Genomic DNA, 22640 nt, shown 5'->3' on the forward strand with positions numbered 1-22640 from the left:
TAGAAAAGGCATTGCATCTCTGCGCCCTCTGCCTGATTCCCACGTCCCCCATCTGCTCGCACACCTGCCCCACAAAGCCACCCCAGGCCCACCACCGTGGGGCCATCGCCACCCGCTCACAGGACCACCGAGAGTCCAGGCACGGGGACCTACATGGGGTGGGGGAGAGGCGCACAGGTGGGCAGCCCGTCGGCCCCGAAGGCACTCGAGTCGCAGCGGCACCAGTCCTCAATGACGTCCCCACTGCCTGAGCACCACAGCGAGCTCATGGTGGCCTCCTGCAAGAGCTGGGAGGGAGGAGAAGGGGGTGAGCACCGGGTGGACATCCCACCACCAGAGCCTGTGCTCATCCGTTCCCCATGGGTGAAGCCAAATGGTTCAGCATGGCCCATCCACCCTGGGGACGAGGTCTTGGCCATGGGCAAGGGCCACCAATGCCACCCTGATGCCACCCCCAGCTCCTCACCCGCTGGGTCTGGTTGTTGGTGACCAGCTCGTAGATGGGGGCCGCCTTGGTGACCTCAAGCAGGATGGGCTCGGCCGGCGCGTCGGGGCCGGAGGCGACATGGCAGAGGGGGCAGGACGAGGGGCAGCGCCCGCGGCTCTGGCACTCCATCCGCACGCCGGCCGCCATGCGCTTGGTGCCCGACTCGGAGAGGCTGGCGATGTACTCGGGGAAGGTGAGCACCTTGGGGTCCCGCTCACGCTCCTCCGACTCGTCCGAGGGGGAGTTGCCTGGGGAAGGGGGAAAAGAGGGGCACAGGGGTGGGCTCCAAGCCATCGGTCAGGAGATGGTCCCAGGAGAGAAGGCTTCATGACAGGCAGTGCCCAGAGGACCCCCTGTGTCTGTAAGGGCTGCTCTGTAGGGACGAAATGCTCACTGGCCTCGAGAGCGGGCATCAGGACAGGAAAATCCACTGTGGCCTCTTGTCTCCCAGTGCCTCAGTTTCCCCAGCCCTTGCAGCAGGTCCCCACAAGAGGGAGCCTCCCTCTTGCAGCTGGAGGCTCATGAGGAACAACCTGGCTGCCTCCCCCAGAAATCAGCCCGACCGCTGATTTCTTCTCTCCACTCCCTTGATTCTCACAAGCCCACACCAAGACCTGCAGCCCCCAGGCATCGATGCACTGAACGCCCACAGGGATGGGTGCAGAGCAGCGATGTGGACTCCCACCTCCAAAAGGCCTTCACGTGGCAGCACCCTCACGAATGCGGGCTGCAAATTGCCCCGAGCTGCCCTCAATCGTCCCCACGGCTCCGAAAGCTGCGGCCATTGCTAGAGCTGATGGGGCAGCCAGCGGGCTCCCAGATTGCCTTCCTACCCTGTGCTGAGGCAGCCATGCCTCACACTGCTGTGTGTGCCTGCACATGGGCATTTTGTATTGTTTTTTTTCCTCCTTTTTTATTTGACTTTGTATTGTAGCGTTGCTCTCTGCAGAGGCAAACAGCTCAGCCTGCCAATCCCTTCCAGAGGCAGACAAACCAAAAGCAAGGGATTCAGATCCGAAGAGCTCAGAATAAGCAGAAAAGATGTGTCAGTGCTTCCAGATGGCCAGGAAGTTCCTGAGATGGCTACAAAGCCACCCACCAAGACTTTCTCTGGTCCATCCATCGCACCTGCACTCGGTGTCCTCTGTGGGGAAGGGAGATGAGGAGTGCTTCCTTTTTGGGATCTGCTTCAGGGCTGGCTCTTTGCATCTGTCCACCTTTCTCCCCAAGAAATGTAGGGGGAGAGCTGGAGAGAGCACGTGTCCTGCACTGGAAAAGGGCTTTCAGACAGGACAGGTGGCCACAGGGCTTGGGAAAGCCTCTCCCTCCAGCACCACCAGCCCCAAATATCCCTCCTTTGAGTGGCAGAAGCACATGCCGTCACCCCTGCAGTCACCAAAGACCACGACGGGTGTGATGGAGGTGGGCAAGGCTGCAGCCAGGCTGCGGAATGGGGTCTTTCCCAGGTTTGGCTTTCAAAGCATGGGCACGAGGCAGAAGAAAATGGTGAGATGGAGGCAGTCCTACAGGTTCATCACCACTGCAGCCCCCAGCTGGGCTGCGATGGGGCTTTTCCAAGCTCTGCACAAAGGTGCCCAACGCCCCGGTGCCACCATGTCCCCACGGGGTCCTTGTGAAAAAGAGGCTGGCATTGACAAGGACAAGGCAGGCTGGTGGGGTGGGAAGAAGCTAAGGAGGCTGAGGCCACTGTGGGATGCTGTGGGGAGATCTTCCTATTGCAAGGGTCTGCCAAGCCAATCTCCGAGACCCCTGCGAGGAAAACAGGGCTGTTAGACAAAAACCTGGCTACGAGAGCATTGCTCGGCTACCCCATCGAGCTGGAAATGGATCACTTTGGGTTAGCTGTGAATTGCAGCTTCACAGGCACAGGAGGAAAGCAGAGGAGCCAGAGAATGAGTTGTCTCTTGCAATTTCTCAGTCGATATCCAACTCCTGACGTTTGCAAACAAAAAGGAAAGGAGGGAAAGTGGCAGGTGCCAGAGCGAAACCGAAATGTGATACTGTGGGTGGAAAGAGACTGCCAGACCTGAAAAGCCTCCAAGCAGGAAAATCAAAGAGGAGGAAATTGCAGGAGGGGAAAAAAAAAAAAAAAAAAAAAAGTACTCGCAATCAAAAGATGCTACATCTGGAAACAGCCCTCAGCAAAACAGCAGCAGGTCTGGACTCTTGCAGGTGGGCTTGGGAAGGCGTCCAGGCTCCAGGAGGCCTCAGCCCGCAGCATCCAGGCTCAGAAATGAACGTTTTCCACCCGAGGGGTCACCCGCACCCAGGATTTTGAGCTTTCCTGCTGTTTCTAATGCAGTTTGCAGATGCTTCCTTCTCTGTACTGAAGGCAGAGCCAGGACTGGGCTCCCGCAGGCTCCCCCCCTTTCCCAGAGCCCGGTGACCAGTTCGTCACTGGTTTGCAGACAGTAAAACACAGCGCTGGCACCCAGGGAGAGAGAGCATTAGCAGGAGGAAAGTCTGGCCCCGGGATGCGAGTGGAAGAGAGCAGATACGGAGGAGACAAAGGGAGCGAAGGGACAGGATTAAAGACAAATAGCAGCTAAGTCCAGAATCAGACAGGACGGCTTGGTGGGATTAGCGCATTCATCTTTCATCTCCCCGGGGATGTGGGTATTTATACGCCTTGCTGGCCCGGGCTAACGCCGGCTGCAGTCCATGGGGGTCCTTCGACCATGACAGCAGGGTGGAAATAAGAAAATGAGGTGGGATGCAGCCTCTACAAGGGCTGGGCTCTTTCCCTGCTGTGCAGAGGGCATACCCAGCTCGCAGTGGGGTGGCTTTGGGGTCCTGTCCCGGGGCTCCTACCTTTGCTGATGTCCTCATACTCCAGCCAGAGCTGCCGCTGGACCTGCCTGTTGGGGTACCAGATGGAGCAGGACTCCTCGAAGCCGTACACGGCCTCCTGGATGTAGTGGTTGCCAAACTGGTCCAGCAGCGCCACGAAGTCCCCACGGGAGGTGGCCCCATCCAGAGAGTGGAGCGCGTTGCTGAAGGCTGGGGGGGAGATGGGGGGAGATGCCCAGATCCCTGCGGATGCCGAGCCCCTTGGGCCCTCCAGACCAGCCAAGCCCCGAGCCCACCACCCACCAGAAGGTGCTGTGTCCCCTCACCACCCCTTTTTGCCACACTTACACTGGGAGATGGTCAGCTGGTTGAGCCGGACGTGGTACATGACGGACTGCACCTTCCAGTGCTGCAGGAGCGGGTACCCGGACACCTCGCTGAAGTTCACCATCCCTGCCAGAGAGAGGACACGGCGCTCAGCACTGCTCAGCACCACTGCCAGGTGTGGGTGCAGTGGGTGCAGTGCCTTGCGCCATGCCCAGCGCTGCGCACCCAGCAGGGTGGGAAGGAGGCATGGAAAGGACCAGCGCTCATCACGTCCCCGCCATCAGCTGCTCCGTGGCAATTAAAATCATGGCTTTGAAGGAAAAATGATGGCCTCGTTTCATCCTGCCGTCTGGGGCTCCGCGACGGAAGATAATGAGCCTCCTCCTGCCCCCCTCCCGGCGGCCGCTCCCCAGACATGCCCAGGTGTGCTAATTACTTGGCTAATGAGAGTTGCGCTTTTTAATGAGCTGTTGGCAGGCCTGGGAACGGTCACCGTCACGCCACAGCTGCGGCCAACACGGAGGCCCAGGGGACAGTGCAGGACATGTGTGCATGGGGAAATCGCCTTCCTGTGCTCACGGTCCCTTGGGCACTGTGGCAATGCTGGGGCTGAGCAAGACCAGAAACCCTCCCGAGATGGCCTGGATGAGGATGAGGGTGGTCAACCCAGGGACAGACCCAGCTCCCAAGAGCCAAATCCTGGGACGAAGCCCCAGAAAGGGAACTGAGGCCGCTCACGGCTCTGATGTTGGTGGCCAGAGCATCCCACAGCTGGCTGCACACCTCCAGCGCAGCACACCTCCGCTCAGCAGCCGAGCAGCAAGCTCTGCGGCTAAACAGCCAGGCAGCAGGGCTCGGGGAGGCCGACAGTGTGCCTCCCCCCTCCGCAACGAGGAGGGAAGGCGGAGGATAAGGAGGATGCAGTCCTCTGCCTCCCAGTGCCGCTTCCTTCGGCGCTGGCTGCTGCCAACAGCTTCAAAGCCTCGCTCATCCCCGCAAAGTGTTTATGCAAAAACAGCCCTTCCTTACTCAGCAGCTCTGCCTCTCGTGTATTCACAGCAATGCCCAGATCTGCCTACTGACGAGCACAGAAGATTTCACTCCTTTTCCTTTTCTTTTTTTTCTTTTTTTTTCCTCTCCTAATCAGCCACAGAGAGCCAGCAGAGCAGTGGGAAATTAATACAGCAATTTGCTGGCTTCTGCCTTCCTGGCATCATTGCCAGTAAAGTCCACGGCCCCCAGCCCCTCTGTGATGCCATGGCTGTGGTGGCGTTGCCTTTCTCAGCTCCGTGGCACCCTCCAGGCTAGGAACCCACCATGACCTTGGTGCTCATGGTCAATGGTCTGTCAGAACAAACCAAAATATTGTGGTTTTGAATGCTTCTTTACACCGATTTCTGGTTTGGAAATAAAATAAAATGTATTTGGAAAACATTTTTGCCTGGAATAAGAAAAATCTTTTTGAAAACCCCCCAACTCTCCGGTGGGCACTTGAGCTGTTAGCCACACAATTAATTCACAGCCTGTGCCCTGCAAACGGGCAGCCTGGCAGCAGGCAGCCTGCCGCAGCAATGCTACCGACTGCCCCCGTTTGCAGGTGGCTGAAATAAAATCGGGAAACGTGCTGCCTTCCCCTTACAGGGCTGGGCACGGGATGCTGCTGCCAGGCAGGATACATCACACAGCATCCCCAGGAGGGTGTAGGTCTGGCCGGGCTCACTCACCGGTGAGGAACTCGGGGTCGGGCGTGGGATCTGAGAGCTCCTCTTGGCACTGGTTCTCCAGGGGCACCGTGGCCACCACCAGCCCGTCCGGCAGCTGCTGCTCCAGGCCCCGGGCAAAGTTGTTCTGCCTGCACGTTAATTGGGGAGAGAGGAGGATGGGGTGGGGGGACAAGGGATGGCAACACCTGGCTGGCGACCCACCCCAAAAACCCAGCACCAAGGCTCTGGGCGTGGGTTATGAAGAAAGATGTGGCTTCAGATGTGCCCATCCTGCCAGCCCCTCTGTCTCCTGCAAAGCTTGGCCAGACGTGGCTGAACCAAGCACTATGCTCTTGGAAACCCTGCCAGCGGCCACCTCCCCGCATCCCCCCTTACCTAAAGGTCCCTTTGAGCACCTGTCCCGGTGCCACCTCCTTGGAGTGGTTGTTGTAGCCATAGAAGATCTCCCCAAAGAGCGTCTGGTTCATGGGCAGCTCGCGGGGCTCGCCGCAGTCCCCCGCCTCGGGGCACGACTCTGAGATGAGCTGGCACGACCGCCCGTCCATGCCCAGCTTGTAGTCCTCGATGCACCTGGGAAGCCAGCAGTGGGGCCCCCATCACCTGCAGCCCAACCAGCGAGGCCCGAGCCACCCCAGCTGGGACATCCAGAACCGAGGACACCCTCCCAAGCCGCCCAACCCCTGGAGCCACTTTGCATTTTCTATTTTGCTTGGGAAGAGGTTACGGTGCAGAAAACCCCACGTGCGAGCAGTGCTCTCATTTCAGTTGGCCAAGGTCACCTGCGTGCCCTCACGGAGCGAGGAGGGGTCTCCTGCTCCTGGGGACAAGGAGGTCCCCGTGCTGGGGACGGCACTGGGGGGCTCACCCGCAGAACATGAGGATGTTGTAGAGCAGGGGGTCGTCGGGCAGGGGCACCATCTGCTGCAGGCACAGCTGCTCGCAGCCCCCATTGAAGCCGTCGGAGCAGTCGACGCCAATGTGGCGGTCATAGCAGCCCGTGCCGTCCTTCATGGGGCTCAGTCCCGCCGGGCACTGGTGGAGGGGAAAGCAAGAGATGAGGGGGGCCCAGCCAGCCAAAAAGTGGCTCCCGGGATGAAATCCCAGCTGGGCTGGTACGGAGAGGTGGCTGTGGAGGTGGTGGGTGCTAAGACGCTGCTCCCTGAGGCCCCTCCACCAGAATAGAGCATGCTACAGCTCAGAGGGACACCTGAATGAGCCAGCAGGTGCCCCCAAAACACAAAAAATATTCACCCCGAGGTAATGAGAAGAGCAGGAGGAGGCATCTCTTCCTCCTCCGCCCTGTCCCCCCGCCACGCACCACGCAGCCCGTCGAGTCCAGCTTGCGGTCGGCGATGCAGCGGAAATTCTTGCTGCAGCCCCCGTTGTCCCTGGTGCAGTCCCGGACGGGGCCGAAGGAGTCGAGGAGGACCTCCAGGCTGTCGAAGGAGGAGGAGGTCATCAGCTCTTCCCTGTGAGGAGGAGGAGGAGGTGTTTCACTGCTCTGGTTGGCACTGCTCTGGTTGGTAGCAGACGTACCAACCCCCAAGCTCTCACCACCCCCACGTCCTTTGGGTTGTCCCCCTCGCTGCAGAGCCACACAGCCAGTTAAAGACCCTCATCCCCGCTCTGCAATCACACCCACCTGACCTCCACCGCATCCTCCATCACCGTCATGTCGGTCTTGCACTTGGCCGAGGGGTTGATGGCCAGCTCGGCCGGAGGGATGACGAAGCTCTTGCTCAGCGGCAGCCACATGCCCTCCCCCAGGGTGTAGGTGAACCTGGCAGGGGAGCAGGCACACAGGGGGGCACCGCGCCCAGAGGGCCGCCCTTGTGTCACATCGATGCGGGGACATCATGCAGATGTCCACCTCCACCAAAACCTAGCCTTGAACCCGTCCCTCTCCCTAGGGTGGTCCCAAACCCATCCCCAGCTGGATGCTGGTATCTCCAGCACCCATCCGCCCGGAGCATGCTGCTGGGGAGCAGGAGGAGAGCTGATGAGGGATTATTTGTGTATTTATTCCTCCTCTCTGAGGTGTCCAGGAAAAAGGAAAGCACTTCTCCTTTTGGTAGAAATCCTCCTTCAGAACCTACATCTTGCTCTCGTTGTGGATGGGGAGGAGGAACTGGCTGCTGGGCATCCAGCATCCCATGAAACCCACGTGGCCGCTGTAGCAGGACCATGCCAGCCATGCTCACAAGTCCCCAGGAGGTGGCACAGGACACCGTGCTTGGCCATGCCACGCAGACCAGCCTGCTGCACCCTCCCCAGGACCAGCACCGGGCAGCATCCGAACCAGCGGGGAGGTCCGAGGGGTGGGGGGGAGGCTGAAGCAAGGCTTACCGAAAGATCTTGTCGGATGGCTGCTCGCCCAGCACCAGGTCAAAGCCGCGCTGGAATATGGTGTACGGCCAGGGTCTGGAGGAGAAACACAAGGACATCACGCTGGCATCCCCAAATATTTCCCCAGCGGTGTGCTGCAGCAAGAGCCACTGCACCTGTGGCACACGCACGTGGGTGCAAGCACGGAACGGGTCCTGGGATCAAACAGCTCAAACCAAGCCAGGACAACGCAGGAAAACAGCCCTGCACCCCAGATGTTTGGCCTTTTTTTTCCCCCTATTTTTAGGATTTAGGGATTCCTATATGGCCGACGCCCCCAGTCAGTGGCATACCTCGCCCTTTATTTTGGGGTGTGCTTGGCTCCAGCCCCCCCTTCCCACCACCGCAGAGCATCTGTGAGCCTCACACCCCTGCACCCTCGGGTACCACCCACCCGCTCCCACAGTGGAGATTTGCATCACATCCATTGAACTGCAAAAACCAACCCGAAACACATCTGAAACCTTCCTCTGCGAGCCTTCTGGACGGAAGCGTCTCAGGCCCTGGGACAGTTTCACCCCCTTGCTTTATCCCCCTTCAGTTTCACAGTTTCAGGTGGAGCGGGTGCTAACCCGAAACCAGCCAAAGCTTTTATTTCCTTTAACCTGAAAAATTTACAGCTTTTAGCATCACTTGCACAGCATCTTTTGCGGAGCATTCTCTGCGTCTTTTGCACAGCATCCGTTGCAGAGAGACCGGCAAGTCAGAGACCAGCAATAAATAAATAAATAAATAAAAAGAAAGAAAAAAAAAGCAGGAGACCAGACAAGGGGAATCACAACCAGACCCAACCACATCCCATTTGCAAGGCAAGCTCAGAGGAGTTGGAAAGAGAAAGGGGTTTTTTCCACCCTGCCACCTTTAAGAGACCTGGTGAGAGCGTGCCTCGCCACAAGAGGCACCACAAGCACCTTGCCCCAGCAAGCCTGGGGATTTTCTCTAGAGGCAATTACAGCTCTCCTGCATAAGCACTTCAATTTCTAATCTGAAGTTATTTCAGCAAGGACAAAAAAAATAAAAAATCCTGATTGCAGGATTAGAGCACGCTGCTCATTTCCTGGCCGGGACACAATGGCACTGCTGTGGCCGGCTGGGCGCGGGGGATTAAATCCAGCGCCTCGCCCCGGATAAGGCCCGCTTGCTCCTTGCGCCTCGCCAGCGCCTTGAATGCTGCACATCCCCGCCTCCCTGCAGATAGATGGGCTTTATTCTTGCTTCTCCAGAGCGTGCCGGGCTGGGAACAAAGGCAGAGCACAGTATTGTTCCTTGCCGGATCGGGTGGGAAAACGGTGGTGGAGAGCCGTGCTCCGTATGCCCCGGTGCTCAGCCCTGAAAGCGGCGGTGCCGTGGGAGCCCAGGGAGGCAGCACCGCCGTGCCACGCAGCCTCCAGTCTGCCTGCGAGGTGCAAATCAGCGCCCAGGCCACGTTACGCCCCAAGGGGTCCGACTTCCAACTGTGCCTAAAATTTTGGGCGATGATGGCTCTGAGTCTGGCTCTCCAGGAGCTCCACGCCGACTCTTCCTCCCATGCAGACAAAAATCCCCTCCTTGCCTACTTGTGCCTCCTGCTGCAGAGGATGGGGGGAGAAGTCCTCCCCCACGCACACCTCGCCCCCTCCATCGCTGGCATTTCCCCCCTGTGGTTCTGGTGCTGTTTCATCCCCTCTTTCTTCCCCCGTGCCTGTGCAGCTGCCTGCCTCCCCACCTCCTGTGATCCGCAGGCACCTCGCTGCTCTGCTTTCCTTGCTCTTGGCAGGTATTTTGGCTGCGTGGCCTTCCTAGCTCACAAAGGGTATGGAGACGGCTCAGAAGCAGCTCTGCATCTGATCAGATTGGATTAAATGGGCCAGAAACGACAGCCCTTGGCTCCCTGCAAGCCTTGGCATCTGAAACAACAAAACGGGGGGTCCGCCGGGCAGCCGACAGCCAGAAAGCTCACCAAGCACCGTGAGCGAATGCCTACGGCCAAAGCTCTGCCAACGCATCCCCAGGATGGTCTTCAGGCCTCTTGGCTTTTTCCAGCTGGACTGTCATCCATGCTCTGCTCCACAGCCAGGCTCGAGTGGAAGCTCCCCATGTGCCAGCCAAGCCCTCGGGACCTGGTGCTGTTGGCGATGCTTTGATCTACCTCCCCTGCACCCTGGAGCTGGGGACAAGGAGCTGACCACAGGGACAAGGCCAGACTGACCTCCAGCCTTGGGAACCATCCTCATTCCCCACGGGGCTCTTCTGCCTCTGCTGGATGAGGAACCGAAGCCCGGAGCCCACGGGACACAGCAGCGATGAGCTAACCTGGGGCTGCTGGAAAGGAGCTGGCAGGGAGAGCTGAAGGTGCTGAGAAGCTGCTGCACGTGAGCACGGCTGCGATGCCACCAGAGAAAAAGGTGGTTGGTGGTTATGTGCTTAAAATAGGTCCGGGCACCAGCCCCTTGATGCTTTTTGGGGTTTCCACCCAGTGCCAGCCCCACCGAGGCTCTGCCCGGCCAGGGGCTCGCCAGGCTCCAGCTGCTGTTCCCCTGCCCACCTCCCCACCCGCTGCCATCCCTTCCAAGCGGCTCTTTATTAAAAATGCTAATGCCGGCACTTTCTCCTGGGCTGCCCGTAAATCTGCGAGGAGAATGGGGCGGGGAGGAGGAGGCGGAGGGGTGGTTTGGTGAAAGGATCTGAAAGAAAGAGGAGCTTTTTATCTGGCCGTCCTTCCAGCTCGCAAAGCTGAGGCGCACAGCGGGGGATAGAAAGAGGCAGAGGAGAAAGAAAAAAAAAAAAAAAAGATAGGCAGAAAAAGGAGTGGAAAAATAAAAAGGGAGAGAAAGAAAAGAGCTTAAGCAGGGAAAGTGCTGTCCTTGTCACTTCGCCGTGTCCCCAGCTGCTCTGTGGGGTTGGAGGGGATGGGACACGGGTGGGTGCACAGCACAGAGGGGGACAGGGGGACAGCTGCCCGCAGAAGGGGCACCGTGGGGAGAGGGTGAGCAGGGCAGGGATAAAGGGGTGCCCTGCCCTGCTGGGGTGGCCCAATTCGGCCGTGGGATTTTGCTGTCCCAAGTGAGAAGTGAGAAGCACTTGAGGCTGGGGACCCCCGGCAAATCCACACTCTGCAGGGGGATGCTCCCAGTGCAAACCAGTGGTGAGTACAAGGATCCCACTGCCGACTTCAGGGGGGATTCCCCTGGGAAGAGCCGGGGCAGGAGATGCCCACAGCAGGAGACAGACACCCACAGCAGGAGCCGTCCCCACCAATACCCAGAAAAAGCAATTACCACCTCGGAGGGTCTCAAGCAGTACCCAAAATGTTGAAAGGGAACCATCTGCCCTATAGCAGTCCTCTGGGCCCACCTTGGCGCAGATCCTACCAAGCAGAGGGGTCTCACCTGGCAAGCAGTGGACAAATTCAGCCCACCCTACAACCAGGGGGCTGTCCCCACTGCTTTCCCCAGCCCATGCCGGAAGAGCATTAACAGCACATAGCCAGCCACATTGACCAAATCACCTTAAACTGGCCCCAAACCTCCCCTTGCAGTGGTGAAGAGCGAAAATAGAGGAAAATGCACGTTGAGGCCCTTAACTGCCAAGGGTGTTAGACCTCACTGGGGGTGTCTCAGAGGTACCCCAGGTAAGGAGGCACCCGGCGAGGGGACAACCATCAGCCATCGCATTGCAGATGCAAGGGGTCAAGAAATTAGGGAGGTGGGGCAGGCTAACCGAGTGCACAGCTCGGTGATGTGACTTCCAGGAGAGCCCTACCATGGTGCCACCCTGGGAATCTGGTTAGATGGGCCAGGTTGGCCAGATTGCTGGAAAGCTACCTGAGAAATGTTGGAGAAAAAGCCGCGGGGCAGCTAATTAAAAATGCATATCAAAGTCGGGAGGCAGGCGGCTAACAAACAGACAACACACAGCAGATTTGTTTAAAACAGCTGAAGAGCAGCACACAAAAGCAGACGATCAAAATATATCTGCTGCACATGATCAAAAAGTTCTCGTTTTTGAAAAACCGGTGCTGATTTAGGGACCGGATGCGTTCAGTAAAGGATGCATGGTGATGGCACGGCTCTCGGTGTGGTACCCAAAATACACACAGCACACAAAGCCACTGCAAATAAAGTTCAGAGATGAGCTCGCCTTCACGAGCAAAATTAGATGCTGCTGAGTGCACAGACACTGACTCAAATGATAATCACTGTAAATAAAAACAAACCAATCGGAAACACATCCAGAGCCTCGCAGTGAGCTTTCAGATAAAAGCACCACTCTCCCAGCGCTGAGAGACCGTGCCCAGGCATCCCAGCAGCGCTCCCCAGCACGACAAAGGGGCTGGCAAAAGCAAAGCCCCCCCAGGTCCTGCTTTTGTGCCCTGCCCAAAAAAAAAACAAACCACACACATAAATCCTGAGTTAAGGTTGCAAGTTCTGCAGGGAATTGGGCAAACTGGAGGAGCCGCGATGAGAGAGCCCCAACCCATCAGAGCCCCCTGGGGACCCAGGGAAAGGCCGGGGGGCTTGTGATGGTCCCATCCTGGCCAGGCACGAACGCTGCTGCAGGACGAAAGGCGGAGCACGAACACAGCACAATCCTATAATGCCAAAACCACACACGGAAAAAAACAAGCTCCCTGGTCCTATTTATCCCAGGGACAATGCCAAAGACCCCTTTGAATTATGCCGAGCAAACAACTCCTTATTAAAGGGCAGGAGCAGATTTGTCCTTCCTGCCCTTGGCTTCCCTCCCGCCTGCTGCCATCCGTATTTTTTCCTAATAACCAGCCTTTTCTCCCCTCTCCCTTTAGATGGAGCAGCTAGGTCAGCAAGGAGCTAGCTCAGGTGCTCAGGAGCGAAGCTGCAGTCCCACACCCAAGCAGTGCAGCAGCAGGAAGCCAGCACTCGTGGATGCCTGTTGGAGAACAAAGTCATTCTCCCCCTCGCTCTGTGCATGCTGGCTGTGGGCTCCTCCAGCCCATCGTGAGACACCCAGCGTGTCCTGGGCAAACGGGGAGAGGGGAAGACCCCATCCCTACGCCCCCGTCCATTAAGAGGGGACAGGGGGAGCCATGGAGAGCCGGGGACAGCCCTGCCAGATGCTTGTCCCCTTTTTTTTTTTGCTGTGTCTGGGCTTTCTGCACACTACCAAAACATCAGGAAATTTTGCTCTTGTGCTTCTGGGGGTGTGATGATGTCGAGCAGACGTCTCCTGGTGCTGGCTGCCAAAGGACAGCACCCAGAAGGGGAAGAGGAACAGCCCCGATGCTCTATGGGGGATGTTCACTCTGAAACCTAATAACGGCAACATCTGTGCCTGCGGTCCTCAGCTCTGATGATTTCAAACAACAAAAATCCTCACCTCCCGCGGAGCCCCTGCAGAGCCCACACCTCACGGTTCACCGAGATGCTTTTAACTCCTTCACCAAAGAGGATTTCCCACAGCCCTGCCACACTGTGCTGCCGCCCGAGCCTGGGCACGGCGCTGGGGGCACACTCACCCCTGGTTGGTCCCCCACTCGTTCCGGATGCAAAGGTGCTTATGGACGGGGTCCTTCATGTAGCCCTCGTAGCAGAGACACTCACCTGCGGGGAGAGGGGGGACATCAGGGACAGAGAGCCCCGCAGGACCCCCACTGCCCCCGGCTTACCGGTCTCGGGGTCGCACTGGTGCTCGCAGGGGTCGAGGAGGCGGCGGGCGCAGAGGTCCAGGGCCCAGGGCCCACTGGAGTTTTGCTGGGAGAAGAGGACGACCTGCGCCGGGTTCAGCCAGTCGCTGGCGTCCAGCTGGCTGCCCTCCAGCAAGATAAACCGGCTCCCTGCCGCCCAGGGGGCAATCAGCGGCTCAACTCTCAGCTCTCCGTCCCGTGACAGTGCCCTCCATCCCGTGACAATGCCATCCATCCGATGACAGTGTCCTCTATCCCATGGCAGTGTCTTCCATCCCATGATGGTCCCCTCCATCCCGTGACTGTCCCCTCCATCCCGTGACAGTCCCCTCCACCCCACATCCATCTCTTGCATCCCTTGCCCATCCCCTCCATCTTGCAGCAGCCACCTCCACATTGTGTGCATCCCCACCATCCCCTCTGCCCCAGGCTGGTGTCCTCCACCCCAAACCCGTCCCCTCCATCCTGCACCCATCCCACACCCGTCCCCTCCGTCGTTGCCCCCTCCCCTCCATTACAGCTCCCAGTGCATGGCAGGGGGAGCTCGGGGGGAGCCATGGGGCACTCACCATCGGCGATGAGGTGCTCGGGGACGTGGAGGGTGATCTTGACGACGAGGGGGCAGCTCATGTGTGAGGAGCACACCAGGCTGATGACACAGCTCGTCACGCTGATGAGGGTCAGCGTGGTCTTGTTCACGGGGCTGCGGGGGGACCCCACTGCGAGGCACGAAAACGCTCTCAGGCCCAAGACCCAGCCACCCAGGGGAGTGCTCGGAGGGGTCCTGGGCTCTGCATCCCCTTCCTCGCCCCCCACGCCATGGGGCAAGCCCACAGGGAAAGCCTGATGAGCAGGCAGAGCTGGGGGACATCGGGGTTCGGGGACCTGCTCGCTGCCTGCCTGCACCCACCTCGGCTGCGCCTCCGGCTCCGCGACGGGTCCGTGTAGAAGGTCAGCTGGGGATCGGTGTCCGCCTCCGTCCCCGAGTCCCCCTCGGGGTTAAGAAACGCCGAGCCAGCTGCGGGGGACACCAAGTGCAGTCACGGCGGGGTGACTGCACACACACCTCATCCTCCATCACCCTCTGCTGCTGTGGCCTTGGAGGCCGAAGCTGGACACAGATATTCTCCCTCCCCACCACAGCTCCTGTTGCCTTGCAACTTCTCCCCCCTGCCACACACAAAATCTTGAACCACCACCATGGCCAGCACCCTCTGCATCTTTGCGAGCGACCCACGCAACCTCCCCTGCAACCTTGCCAAACCACTGCTCCCAGCCCCAAACCCCAAACCCCTGTTTCCATCCTGCAGCCCAGCTCTCGCCCCACCTCCCCCGTGGGTCTGGGCGATGCTGGGGGGTATTCAGGGGGGCTGGCACATCCCCATGCACCCTGTACCTCGCGCCTTGTTGTTGATGCGCTTGCGCTGGCTGCTGGAGGTGTGGGAGAGCAGCGTGGCCTGCTGGTGGTTGGCGTCCACGGGGCTGGTGGCGATGATGTTGTCCTTGTACTTGTTCATCAGGGACAGCTTGGCGTTGTCGCTCCCTAGGCGGGAAGAATCGAAGGCAACATCTTTCAGGGATAAAGACCGAAAAAAAGAAGAAAAGAAGGGAGGCGAGAAAGAGATTTCCTTGGATGGATCCCCAGCATCCGTGCAAGGCGACTGTGGCTGGTGGACCAGGCTGCCCTGTCCACCAAGCCCAGAAAAATGCTGAAGTTCAGCATTCCCCCTCTCAGGGCACTTCTGCATATCCAGGTCTGCAAAGAAAATCCCTGGAGAGCCCTGGGAACCACAGCATGGCCTTCCCAAACTGTGCCTTGACTAAGAGGGTTTCACTTGTACGGCTCAGTTGGCAATATGGCCATCAAGCAAGTGTGTTATGAGCCTCAAATAATCTCTGTTGGTGATTAGAAGAGCGTTAACTCTGAATCATACTGATGGCAAGTCTAATTTTGATATTAAAAACCTCAGCTGGTGCAGACACCAGGAGTTCTGGGATGGAAAAGGGTATTTGGGGAGGTCACCATGGGGGAGCTTGCAGGAAACACCATCTGGGTCCTCAACCAGGCCACAGGAACCACAGTCCTTTCCCCCAAAGCTCCACCTTGCCTTGTCCCAGCCGTGTGCCACTCAATGGGGACCACCCTCAACTAGCAGCAAAAACCCCACTAACATCCCACATGCGAGGGAGACCCAGAGAAACGGGCGAAACCCTGGAGGGAAAATGCATACACGCGAGGAAGACGAGGCAGAAAGGGCCCGGTTCGGCCCCATTGCTCCCCAACCTGGCGTGAGGTCCATGCTGGCCTTCTCGTTGCACCCCTGCAGCGAGTCCAGGGTGCGGGTGACCTGGCTGGCGAAGTCCTCGCCGCCGTTCATGCACTCGCGCTGGAGGTGGTGCCGCAGGTCGGTGATGTCGTACTCGTAGCCGTCCAGGATGGGGGTTTCGCGGATGCTGAGGGTGCCGCTGGAGTTGTGGCCCTGCACGCGGGCGTTGCGCAGGCTCTCCCGCCCGTGGCCCCCGATCAGCACCGAGGGGATGTAGTGGATCTCGTTGGCCGCCTCGGCGCTGGCGCTCTTCTGGGGCTGCGGCACGCGGCGCCGCTTGCACCACCGCCGGCGGGTGTAGAGGATCATCACCAGGCAGAGGATGGAGAGCAGCAGCGCGATCATCCCTCCCTGCGGGCACAAGGGCGAGCGGTGCTCAGGGGGGGTCCGGCAAACACCCCCGGGGCACTGGGAGGGGAGACAGGCTGGGAGAAGCCCGGCCGCGCTGATAAGAGCGTTCTGGCACCGGGGGGTGAAGCCTGCCTCGAGCTGGACCGGCTTTGAAGTCACCACCGAGGCGTAAAAAAGCAACGTTTAAAGTAGAGCGTGTTTTGTTTCGCGCTCCCGCGACGGCTTTGAAAGCGGAGGCCGGGTTTATTGTAGGCAAACACTCCTAGGGGCAACTTTTTCTGACCCATTTCCAGCCGCTTTCAGTGCTGTCGCTCTTAATCTTGGGAGATTTTCCCAGGGCGTCCTGCAGAAATTTCAGCATGCGGGAAGAGACGAAGGCTCGGGGGCGCACGGCTGGAGAAGCTCCGGCCCCACGGTGCTGAAGATGGCCAAAAGCACACCCAGCCCTGCCACCTCCCCGCTGTCCCCAGGGCCACCCCCCCATGGAGATGTCACTGCTGCAGCATGGATGGAGGTGGTGAGATGAAAGCTCACACTGGCCCCCTGTGCCTGGTCTGCCAATAATAATAATAATAATAATAATAATAATGATGATGATAGTGCATGGAGCCAGCTAAGAGCTCCCTGGTCATCTGCGGCTCCAGACCCCTCCTCTTTTTCAAGCAATAGGTGATCTTGATAAAATAAAACACGAGTAACAATCTGCTCCATTAGGACAAAACATTAAGGAAATTATTGAATGAGAAGCAGGAGAGGCAGCTGGAAAAGGAGCCGTAACGGCCATTATGGCTTAGCCCTCTTCCATTCCCGGGATAATGGAGCTGCAATGTACCCTCCCAGCCCTCCTTACAAAATTTCTTTAAAAGAAAAAAAAAGAAAAATACAAAGGAGGAGAATCCAGCGATGGAGGAGAGAGGCAGCCAGGGCCCAATTCTCTATGGGGTTTAAATCCCTTTGGGTTCCTCCGATTCCCGAACATGGATCCTATCCCCTCTTCCCCCCGGAGATGGCTCCCACGTCACGGCTCCCATCACCCCTGGCAGGGTTCACCCATGGGTGGTGGGGTGACACGGGGACATTCCTGCCTCTCCTCAGCTGCCCTCTGCATGCAGCTCTCACCCCGAAGAGCAGGCAGCTCTGCCTGCTGCCTGAGCTGGGCGGCTGGTAAACGAGGAGACCAAGCTGGAGCTCGACTCCAGTGGAAGCCCCTTGGCTGCAGATGTCTATAAAAGCCCCGTTATTTAACTGCAACTGTGTTTTTTCTGCCCTGGTAGTCCAAGAGCCCATGAGGAAAAGCAGACAGTGGCCACTTGAGGTTTCAAGATATTTCAAGAGTTTTACTCCAGGAGTAAAAAAACGAGTGGTGGAGTCCCCTGCCCAGCTGAAAGGGCCAGGGCACCACCTCAGCCCCCAGCTCCTGCCCACGGGAGCACAGAAATCCTCCATCCCCTCCCACCGGGCACTTGGGCAAAGCCTCCGAGGGGTCCCGCTGCTGCACAGTTGCATGAGGGTTTCTGGCAGGGCCCACGTGCCGAGCTCTGCCATGATGAACACAGCCCCTCGCTCACACTTCTGCTCTCCGAAGGGGAAAGAAAGAAAATCAGCCTTGAACATTACACGTGACTGACGCTGGGCACAGAAGCCAACCTCTATTTGTCAGGATGCTGCCAGAGCAGAGCTGGGAGTGATGGAGAAGAGGGGGAGAGGGAAGATTCAACCCGCACTTACACATTTTGGTACAGGAGCTGCGGGCGTAATTTCCATCAGTTTGATAACAACTTTATTTCATGCACTCCTGCCTGGGTCTGGGTACTCAGTGGTGCCCAAGAGTATCAAAACAACAGCGGCAGAGCAGGGCAAGCATCCCCCGGGCGATGCACGCTCATGGAAACAGCCAGGATGGGACCAAAATAAGGAAAGGGACCAAAATCAGTTTGGGGTTGGCTTTGCCAGAACTTTTTCTTTTTTTATTTTTTTCCTCGAGACTAATCAAGCGCAAATGATGGAGGAGAAACCTGGCCCCGGGCTGCAATCTGGAAGAGCTACCGACGCTCTCATTAGGGTAGGCACCATTAAACAGCCTGTTTGCAGCCTCGGCAGCACATTGTCTCCAGCTAATTATCTTCCAGCGGCTCAAAAATTGTCGGTCCTTCAGATTTTTTCCAAGATAAGGAAAAAATAAAAACACAGCCCCCGCCTCCAAAACAGGCATCTCGGCGTGCACCAGTGGCCAGAGGGGTGCGTTCAGCCCGCCCCTGAGGCTCAGCTCCCCACCCCGGGGCAGGTGGAGCAGGGGGAGCAGACCCCCTAAACCAGCACCTACCATGACGGAGATGTGGAGGATCCTCAGCTCCTCCTCCGCCGACTCAGTCTGGGGCTCGTCGGTGGGCTCAAAGCCGGGCAGGTTGGGGGCTCCGTCCTGGTGGTGGATGTGGAAGAGCAGCGTGCCGTTCTCCAGCCACTGCTGCCGCCAGCGCACCAGCGGGATGTCGTCCGTGTTGCCTGAAATCTCTGCAAAAAAGAGCAAAGGCGTCCCGAAGGGAACGTGGAGCAGTGGGGGGACACCAGGGGTGTGTCTGCTTCTTCCCCAAAAATTGATGGAGGGAGCAGCCAGGGGATGGTATGTGACCACGGATACCCGGCAGCACCCCTGAGGCCCTAACTGAGCTGGGTTTTGCCCGTAAGCTTCACGCTGAACACAGCCCCGGCTGCGGGTAGCGGAGGATACGGAACAACCTCCCTGGGCAGTGACGGGATCGAGGGGGCTGTGCTGCTAATTATTGCAAACAAATGCCATCAGTGGGGAAAGGTGCACGTGGCTGTCATCACACCTGCAGTTCCGGCTCTCACTGAGATGCGTTCAGAGGTTTCCAACCACATTTTGCAGCTCCCCCCATGGGACACAGCCTCAAGACCTGCAGCAGCACCTGCACCTTCTGCCCGAGCACCCTGACCCTTTGGCTTCAGGGTCCAGGGGCACTGGGATGGACGGGCAGAGGACTTGAGTTATTTCCCTTGAAAATGCAAGCTCTGCTTGCATTTGCAGCACGAGGAGCATGCCGAGGAGGCACAGCTTCTGCCCTGCACTGCCCCATCCGTGCCACCCGCTTTGGTGCTGGCGGGAGCCCACCCGGGCTCGTGCTGCAGATTGTCACCTTTATTTGGCTTTTCTCAAGCTGCCTTCAAATGAAAACCGGAATTCAATTACAGCGACAAAAAAAAACACAAAACATTTTAAATTTACTGTTAATTAATTTCATTAAGCTGCCTTAAGTGAGCTAACTACCTGGGGGGAGGGGGCTGCATCAGAAACCAGGTTCAGCCCTTCCAGAGCGATCTGATTAATCAAAAGAAACATTAGCTGCAGCGAGAGAGTTGGCAGGGTGTTCCTGCTCAGCACGGGCTCTGTGTCTGGCAGTAATCAGCACGCTTCCAGTGTCCCGAGCAGAGATGCTGAGCTCTCCTCGAGCCACCGCAGCAAAGCCGAGAGCAGCGAGAGCACCTCTGCAGCCAGAAGCACTTTTGAAATTCCCTCTAAGCGCCGAGCTGCGTGTTTCGGCACACGGATCCTCTTTGAAAATCTGGTCCCGGGAGCCACAAGGGTTTGAAACAGCCCGTCTCCTCCTCTCCCACCTGGTCTTTATTCATGGGCTGGAAGGGGAAAAGAAGCTTCCCTGCCTTCTCAGCTCCCCACGGCTTCCCAACTTCAAATGAACTATTTCAAATTGAAGAAAATATTCTCCCCGCACCTGCTTGCTAACGTGAAATTAGGAGTAATTAAGGCAAGGGCTTTTATGCACAACAGGAACTCAACGTACTGACATTTGGAAAAATGTAAATACCAGCATTTCCCCCATTGTGAAGACTGGAAATAATAGATACTAAGTATATGACATTGTGACATTTAGAAAGCTGGAGTTAAAGATGTTTTCCCCTGATCTGACATATCACTGAAAAAGCAGCACCCTTCAGCTCATTAATATTTGAGGAGGACTCCTTGATGGAAGTTATTTAAATGATTAATAGATTATAGTAAATTTAGGCCTTAAAATAGGTTGTCATAATTTCAAATTTATTTAAACGGGCTTATTTTTAAAAAGAAAAATGTATTTCGATAAAAAATGGATTTAAAAGATTTAAAAGAGCACCACCCAGCTGCGGAGCTCGCACGCGTGATCCCCTCCCAGCCCGCTGTGCTCCCTCCTGCTGCCGCATCGGCCGCAAGTCGGAGGTGCTGGGAGCAGGAATGCACCCCAGGAATCAGCCCCACCACCCCAAATGGGTGGGCTACCACCACCATGGCATCACACCATGGGGCAAGGCTGCTCCACCACTTCTATTCCTGCGGAACCAGATTGGAGAGCTTCATCCTCCTCCTCCTCCTCTCCCCAAGGGTCTTGGCAGCTCTCTGTCTGCCCCATTACGTTCAATTTTTGTTCAAAAACAGATTTATCCATGCTGTCCTGTCCCTTTGAAGTGTTCCTGGAGTTTGACTCAAGCAAGAGCAAGACCAAGATGAAGACCACGACCAACAAGGAGCCACCTCATATCTTTGCTCTCCCGTCTCCCACTCCAGCGTGCTCCACCTTCATCTTTGTCTCGCCCTCCAAGCAGACCTCTCATCAGCTGGCGAGAGATGCTACCGTGCCCTCCAGAGCCCGCTGGGGCCATTTATCTGGGTGCCAACGGGGCTCGGCTCTTCATTGGAGCCGGTGGGTGCCCACCCCACTGTCCAGCTGGTGGGTGCCAGTCTGGTGCCACAGGCCCAGCACACCCGAGAGGAGATGAGGAAAGCCGGCAGAAAGCCAACCAAGGGCGAAGGGAGGAGGATAATTTCAAGTTCAAAGTTTGAAAGATATTGATGACAGGCCTGGTCCCCGCCTGGCTTTCATTAAGGCCTTGGATTTGAAGCCATTAACACTAGTATTAACTTCTTGCACCTCTGTTAAAAAATAGCCTGCCCGAGTCAGGGGTTAATAACAGCAGGAGACCACTAATTGCGCTGTGCCACGCTCGCCTGGTACCGAAGGCAGCCCGGGTTCTACACGTCCACAGGAGCAGCAGCCCCCAAATTCCCCATCTGGAGCCTCCAACATCAGGGCCGGGGCTGCCCCCCTCCCTCACCACCTGCGAGGGGAGGCTGGGGAGGAGCGAGGCAAGGAGAGGAGAGCAGGGAAGTCTGGATGAAGTTGCTGGAGGCGGCAGAGTTACACCTGCTTCGTTATCCATCACCCCAACAAACCCGTTTTCCTGGGGAGAGCCGCAGCAAGCCCTGGCCTTCACCTCTGCACGCTCCTTTGCAGCAAGGCCAGGTTCGTGTGTGCACACAGATACACCGTGCCCAAGCCCAGGAAACATCAAAGCAGGGTCCCAGCACCCACATGGAGCCATTCCCCCATCCTCTTCCCCCCACCGAGCCCCTGCAATGCCTCAGGAAGAACACACAAAATGAGTAACTCTCCTCAAAAACAAATGCAAGCCAACATTTTTTATGAAAAAAAAAAAAAAAGGCAAAACAATTTTCCTTTCCATTTGGAAGTGTTTTGCACTAATAGATGCCTCTGACTAGTCAAATGAACTCTGCCATAATGTCAGTCTCTGCAGAGCGCAGCTTTTGACTTGGACTTATATTTCCTCATTAACATTTAAACCTGGCTTATTTTCCATCTGGAACCCAACTGTGCTTTTATTTAAGTTCCCCATTTGCTCCATGCCTGAACCTTGCAGGTCCTTCAAAAGGCTCTGCCCCGGCTGAAGCAAGCCCTGGCCCCCAAGGGCTCAGGAGCCCTCCCCACGGTGAGCCGCTCACCCTGCGCTGGGACCTCAGCAGTTCAGATGTCAGAATCCATATCCTGATATCGGAGCAGGTTTTACTTCTGAGGTTTTACTGACACATCTTTCATGGGATGATATTCATGTTTTTATGGGCCCGTTTAAACAAAATCACATTCATCACTGACTATCCGTATTTTATTTGCAATTTTTTTTCCCCTCCCCAACCTCAGGCAGGAAAACCAGCTCGCTCTGGAGGTCACTCTGCCTTTTTAAGACAACCCAGCTTTTCTGTACCAGCAAGCGCAAACCTCATTTTACCTGTCAGGAGATGGCGTTTTTGGGTAAAATTTCCAGAAGACCCACAGGCATGGAACAACCTGGAGTCTCGAGGAAAAGGCACCCAGCTCCCCCCAGAGCGTCCTCTGGAGAGGTCGGAGATGTCACCCTACCACGGCGCCTGCACCTGGGGCTGGTGCATGGGGAGCCCTCAGCTGCTGTAGCCAGGCTGACAGCTAACCAGGTTTCTCCTTGAAATGTAGGGTGCCTTTGCTTTTGGGAAGGTCATTGAGGAGTTCCTTTTCAAAGCTGTACTCACACTCTACCCTCAAACCGGGGTTTTTATCCCAAATATGCCATGGCCCTCATGCATCCCTTTCTTTAACAGCAACCCCTTGGAGTGACACTGTGCCACGTTTCCAGAGCAAAGGACCCTGATTCACCAGTAACTGGTTCGAGTCGACCAGTTTTACTCCACAGCTGCTGACCCTACAACCTGCCGTGTCCCATTGCTCCTCTCTCTGCAGACCCACAGA

At 57.2% G+C, this 22640-nt stretch overlaps 1 protein-coding gene across 2 annotated transcripts in view; it reads right to left on the reverse strand.

The window, feature by feature from the left end:
- Positions 1–22640, reverse strand: part of ASTN1 (astrotactin 1) — a 45274-nt gene that overhangs the window by 11456 nt on the left and 11178 nt on the right. Inside the window, exons 2-18 of one of the 2 annotated variants that reach the window (XM_080601955.1) lie at positions 18377–18564; positions 15660–16053; positions 14772–14918; positions 14286–14393; positions 13945–14094; positions 13358–13525; positions 13208–13292; positions 7696–7770; positions 6992–7129; positions 6668–6818; positions 6215–6381; positions 5725–5919; positions 5350–5477; positions 3647–3751; positions 3320–3508; positions 467–735; positions 154–287 (exon numbers count right to left, since the gene is read on the reverse strand). In XM_080601955.1, coding sequence (XP_080458081.1) covers positions 154–287; positions 467–735; positions 3320–3508; positions 3647–3751; positions 5350–5477; positions 5725–5919; positions 6215–6381; positions 6668–6818; positions 6992–7129; positions 7696–7770; positions 13208–13292; positions 13358–13525; positions 13945–14094; positions 14286–14393; positions 14772–14918; positions 15660–16053; positions 18377–18564 — 2791 coding nt within the window. The remainder of the gene's footprint in view (positions 1–153; positions 288–466; positions 736–3319; positions 3509–3646; positions 3752–5349; positions 5478–5724; positions 5920–6214; positions 6382–6667; positions 6819–6991; positions 7130–7695; positions 7771–13207; positions 13293–13357; positions 13526–13944; positions 14095–14285; positions 14394–14771; positions 14919–15659; positions 16054–18376; positions 18565–22640) is intronic. The other variant, XM_080601956.1, reaches the window with a different exon arrangement.

Source organism: Anser brachyrhynchus (assembly GCF_964034855.1).
Source record: "Anser brachyrhynchus genome assembly, chromosome: 8".
NCBI classification, from domain to species: domain Eukaryota; kingdom Metazoa; phylum Chordata; class Aves; order Anseriformes; family Anatidae; genus Anser; species Anser brachyrhynchus.